We start from the raw sequence: 6,004 nt of genomic DNA, 5'->3' as shown, positions 1-6,004 counted from the left end.
GATATAACATATCACATTTGTAATATGTCATAATACTTAATATTTATTCCATAGACGTATGTACTTCAATGTTAATTATCCTAATTATCCGATACATTTATTTCCTCATATTTTTTAATTAATTTAATAAAAATATTTTATTAGTTTTGCTTTTAAAAAATTCAATATATACAACAATGGTTCTTACGTTTGGATTTGAACAGTTAATTGATTGAGATGGAAATCAACTTGTCAGTATACATATAAGATATTAAACAATTTAAAAGAAAAAAAATCTAAAATCAAAATATTAATTTTCCCCCACCTTCTTACTAATTATCTTTTTCACACGATTTAACAACTTTCATTGTCAGGACTATGACAAATTTTTAAAAATTATTTATAAAATACAAACCTTAAAGACAGGCTAATTAAAGTGAATAAACATGTTCGCATATATGGCTACTTTACCTTTAAATAGTTCAATTAAGTTAGTGTAGTCTATATATGGCAAAAGCATTTATAAATGAGGGAATAGCTTCAAAAAACTTAAAAAGGGTAGTGCTCGTAACTCTATTATACTAAAATGAGGACCCCTCAATGTAATCCAACATTTCTTACGAAAATATCTTGCTGCACTTTTTGTTGTTTTCTCATTTCGTTTTATCCTTTCTAAAACTATATACAGATTTAAACGAAATATCCACTGCTTGCTTAAAACTGCTAACTTCCTTATCTTCTTGCCGGAAATTCACTCCATAGACAAGAAAGAAGAAAGATGAGCATCTCAACGTACACATCAGTTTCACCCAAAAACCAATTACTTTTGAAACCAAATCAGAATCCCCTTGTACTTGGTGATTCTGTACTTCCAAAACGCATTTCATTTGCTAGAAGAAAATATACCACAAGGGCTCTACTTTCATTTTCCAAAGAAGCAGTCTTGAAAGAATTTCATGAGAAAAAAGCCCTTAAGGTATCATTTTAACTAAGGACCTACTTTTTCCATTTGTTTATAATATCATAAGTTATGCAAAAGTACTCTTTTTTTTACTAAACAGTTTAGTTTTAGACATATCTCAAGAAAATTCCAGGTGCAAAGAAAGTTTTAAAAAGAAAGTTTTAAAAGAGTTAAACACTTGTTAAATCTCTACTAGCTGAGCTTTATCTTGTTCTTTTAGGTATTGCATGTTGTAACATGAGTTTCTTTTTATTTTATTACGACTTTATTGGGTTTTTAGTTACTTGACCAGCCTTCAAGAAAGAGTAGTGTTTGGGAGAAGGGGGACTGTTCCAAGATAACATATATGGGGAAAGGAAAATAATGTTGAAATTACTAATGATACATTGTTATGCTTTAGATTATCGCAGGATTGCAAAATCTGGACAAAGAGAATGTTGCTTCTGTTGTTACTGCTGCAGATAAGGTATGGTCTTATCTATGGTCTCTGTATTCTTGATATAATATCGGTCACTCAACTACGGGTGTTTCGCTCAGAAAGTCACTCATAGTGTTTCACTCAGAAAGTCATTCAACTTTATTGTCTAACCAGAAAATTACTCTAACTGTTGGAGTTTCACTTACAAAGTCATTCAACCAATTTAAGTGATTTTTTAATTACATTTTGCTGATTTTTATTTAAAGCCAAAATTGTAAGAAATAAACAAGTACTCATTTTAACCATTTTTGACCCAACTTGATCCACCCACTGAAAATATATTAACCAAAACCTTTTAATTTACCCTTATTCCCTCCTAATTTCTCTCGTATCTTAGTCCGCCAGAAAAATTTGGTCTAACCAATGCTGCCTCAAGTCTTATTTAGTTCAGTTATTTTTCAATTTTTGGACAGATGAGACCTTGGTACCTTGTTAATCCATTCCTCCTCCGTATACAACCTCTTCATAAGCTTATTCTTTATCATTTCCAACAAGGTTATAATTGCTTTGTCTCTAGCATCAAATATGTACCTACAAATTAAAATATAAAGAGCATAATGAGGGGAAAAACGCAGAGAAAGAGGAGAAAGGGTCCCGGACACGACATAAATTAGGAGGGAATAAAATAAAAGGCCTTGGTCAATATATTTTTTGTGGATTAGGTCAAGTGGGCGAGTCAATAACAATGGTTAAAATGGATATTAGTTTATTTCTTAGAATTTTGGATTTAAATAAAAGCAGCAATATAATTAAAAATCACTTAAATAGGTTGAGTGACTTTGTAGGTGAAATACCAATAGTTGAGTGACTTTCTAGTTAAAAACAAAATTGAATGACTTTCTAAGTGAGACGTCCATAGTCGACTGACTTTCTGAGTGAAACACCCATAGTTGAGTGATATTATCTCTTGTATTCTTTCACAAGGATAGTCTAATGTTTCATAATTTCGCTTTTTCAAAAGACAAATTAGGCGTTATGGTTGCCCTATCAACATTCATCAGTTCTTTGTTCTTTATAATTTAATAACTATAACATTTCAGTGAAGTTTCCACCAAATGAATGTTAAGCCGAGTACTCTTCATTGTGCATAACATTTGTAGTAGTTGAAAATCTAGAGCACTCTTATCAAGGATTAACTAGGAATTTGATAATTGTGATAGGATTCTCTGTTGTGGAGTTTTACAAATTTCATTGTATATAAGTCTAATTCTTTGATTTGCTTACAGGGTGGAGCAACCCATGTAGATATTGCTTGTGACCCTGAGCTGGTGAAGCTTGCTATAAGCCTGACTTCCCTTCCGGTAAATCCTTTCTGTCTAAATTCGTTCATACTTTTCTTTACCCTTGACATAATCATCTACTGTTTCAACCTTTGATGTGAATTTTTTCTTAGACAACATTTAAAATAATGGAACGATTTCTCAGGTCTAAATTTGGTTCTTTTTATGAAAGTATTCATGCCAAATGTGCCTTATGCTCTGTCTTCTACTCCATCAGCTAATTGCAATTTCCAATTTCTCTGTTATCTCTGAACATTCTGGTTGAATCGTGTATATTCGTTTGTCCTTTCTACTTCCACAAATCATATACCATCCGACAATCATAGCAATTTCACCTGACATTTTTGCACGGAGTGCTTTGAGCTCGTCAGTTTAAAAATCTCACCATTTTAGGCATTTGCATCCTCAACTAGTACCTCTTTTAGTTGCACGGATTAGTTTGTTTAATATATGACTTAGTACTGAAAAAATGAAGGCTATCTCAAGCACTGTGCAAGTATCTATCAGCTTAAATCTGGTTGTCACATGCTTGCAGATTTGTGTTTCTTCTGTGGATCCTGCAGCATTTCCAGCTGCTGTGGAAGCAGGAGCGTTAATGGTGCGACTTTTTTTCATAATTTTTCCATTCTGTTCATAGATACCATAAGCAAGAATATGAAAAAGTTCAGCACCATGATTACATAACCTCAAGTTCTGGTTGATAGAGAGGAGAAAGTTTCTTTCCGTAGCTCATCATAAAGAAAGTTATCTGGTGCAGGTCGAGATCGGAAACTATGATTCGTTCTATGAGAAGGGATTGGTGTTCTCTCCTGAACAGGTATGCAGAATTACTTTCAGATTCATAATGTCAAAACTTGAGCAAAAGACCTAAGAAACTAGCAACAATTAGGAATTTAATCTGTTAACATAAGCATATGAACTTCCAGAACAGGTTGGTGTCAGGGAAAGTAGGATACAGTACTAAGTAAAATATATGTTTTGATTGATTACTTGGACTTGCATGCACGAAAGGGCAATCCAGCTTGAAAAAACCTTAGCCTAATTCCTCTTCTTTGTCGATGATGTTCATTACTTCTTACTGTGCTGATAATGCTTTTCAGATTCTGAACCTAACAAGGGAAACAAAGAGGATACTTCCATCAGTGACATTATCAGTCACTGTGCCTCACACACTAAGCCTTCCAGATCAGGTTTCTAAGAGCACTTTTCTATGACATGCAAAGTTCAAATTGAAGAAAAGTCACGTTCTTATCAATCTCATCTCATATTGACAGGTCAAGCTGGCCGAGCAATTAGAACAGGAAGGTGTTGACATCATCCAAACAGAAGGAGGAAAAGGTTCTACTCCATCAAAGGCTGGTGTTCTTGGATTAATTGAGAAGGTAACACAAACACATTTGTGGTCTACTACTAATAAGGATTGATATATCTGCTGAATCTGTTGATGCTATGCAATCATATTGATTGATCTACTAACTGAAAGTGAAAAAGGCAAGGAATTGAGAAATATTTAGTCCTCATGGTTATCGATGATTTCTTGTGCTAACTCATTTAACTGGCATTCATTTTGATATTGTTCATGACATAGGCAACACCAACACTAGCAGCTGCTTATTCAATTTCAAGGGCTGTCAACATCCCTGTCATGTGTTCATCTGGATTGAGTGCAGTCACTGCACCAATGGCAATCATAGCGGGAGCTGCAGGCGTGGTATGTCTTCCACTATCTTTAATCTTAGCAGGACTTTTTTATATAGCAAAATTTTAAGGTATCTCAGCCCAATCACTGAAACTTGTGTGAATGTTGAACTGATCAGGGTGTTGGCTCGGCCATCAACAAGCTCAACGATCAGGTGGCGATGATCGCAGAAGTAAAATCCATAGCTCATTCATTAGGATTGTCAACCAAGAAACAGAATTTATTTGAGGGCAGCAATTTGAGACTGTAATTCAATCTACTGTAGTAGGTCAGGACCTGATGCAGTTAGAAATTATTATGAAAATTAATAAAGATTTTCTTGCTTGAATTACAGGTCAAGTGGCCGAGCAATTAGAACAGGAATTTTATATAGGCAATACCTACCACTAACCATAAAGACCGAAAAGGAAGGGTAGGAAAAATTTTGGGTTAATTTGATTAGGTATATTATCTCTTTTATTCGTAAATAAACAAATAAGTTCAAAAAATATAAATTCTAGTCCAGAAGAAATTAAAACGACAAAAATAAATAACTCTAGAACGAGCGCATCCAATTAGTATTTGTTAATATGTAGCTTAATTTTTACATATTCTTTATTTGTCTACATTAACTTACCTTCAATATTTTGAGTTAGTTTTTTCCGTCTCAATCTTCAAGCGTTATGGCAATTGTTTACAGAAAAACAAAAGATTCAAACTTTCAATAGATACGAATCAACCCAAAATATCTAGCAAAACAAACCCTTTTGATCTATTACAAGTCAATAAAATAGTGCTCAAACTATCCTCCAATATAGATCAATATCACGTCATCAAAAAGAGAAAAATTATATGTTAATTAAATAAAATCAATTCAATTACTTATCAAAAGAAATTTCTTATGAAGTAAACTTTAATTAAAGAAAAAAAAATAATGGTTGTCGTAAGTAAATTGAAAAAGAAAAAGATGATGAAGAAGGAGAAGGATGAGAGACCTTTTTTAGCAACAATCAAGAATAAACAGAAGAAAAAAGAGGAAAAGAATAGGCAAAACACCAACACTAGCAAACTAATCCCACATTTAATTCTATATATGTTTAATTTCACTAGGTGTCCGTTCGGCCCAAAATAATGCCAAAAAATGGCCCCAAAATAATGGCATGTGTTCATCTGGATTGAAAAAAGAAGACTTTTTGTAAGCACAAGTCGCAGTCACTGCATATACATATGTTAAATTATATATACACTTTATATACAAGAATTATACATCTTATATACATATGCCGGGATCATACATTTATTTTACATAAATTATACGTTAATTATACATTTATTATACACATATTATGCAATAATGATATGATTTTTTATTTTTTTTACATATACAATAGTGATTCATATTATATACCACAATGATAATTATACATTTTTTATACGTATATATTTCTATACAAGATATATATAATATTATATACATATGAATTATATATACCTGTATATAAAAAAATGATACATATTATATACAAAAATGATACAATTTTATATTTTATACAGGGCAGTTGCAGTGTGCTGATACACATTATACACACAAATGATACATATTATATACAAAAATGATACATACCTTA

General features: G+C 32.2%; 1 protein-coding gene across 1 annotated transcript; it reads left to right on the top strand.

The window, feature by feature from the left end:
- Positions 1 to 651: 651 nt before the first annotated feature.
- Positions 652 to 4,728, top strand: LOC132042716 (uncharacterized protein ycf23-like). The gene is made up of 9 exons (XM_059433251.1): positions 652 to 955; positions 1,341 to 1,406; positions 2,645 to 2,719; positions 3,234 to 3,296; positions 3,456 to 3,515; positions 3,799 to 3,888; positions 3,973 to 4,080; positions 4,287 to 4,409; positions 4,516 to 4,728. The coding sequence occupies exons 1-9, from the start codon at positions 758 to 760 to the stop codon at positions 4,645 to 4,647; spliced, it is 915 nt and encodes a 304-aa protein (XP_059289234.1). The 5' UTR covers positions 652 to 757; the 3' UTR covers positions 4,648 to 4,728.
- The last annotated feature ends 1,276 nt before the right edge of the window (positions 4,729 to 6,004 follow it).

Source organism: Lycium ferocissimum, chromosome 2 (genome assembly GCF_029784015.1).
Source record: "Lycium ferocissimum isolate CSIRO_LF1 chromosome 2, AGI_CSIRO_Lferr_CH_V1, whole genome shotgun sequence".
Lineage (NCBI taxonomy): Eukaryota > Viridiplantae > Streptophyta > Magnoliopsida > Solanales > Solanaceae > Lycium > Lycium ferocissimum.
This window is presented reverse-complemented; position numbering and strand designations above follow the sequence as displayed.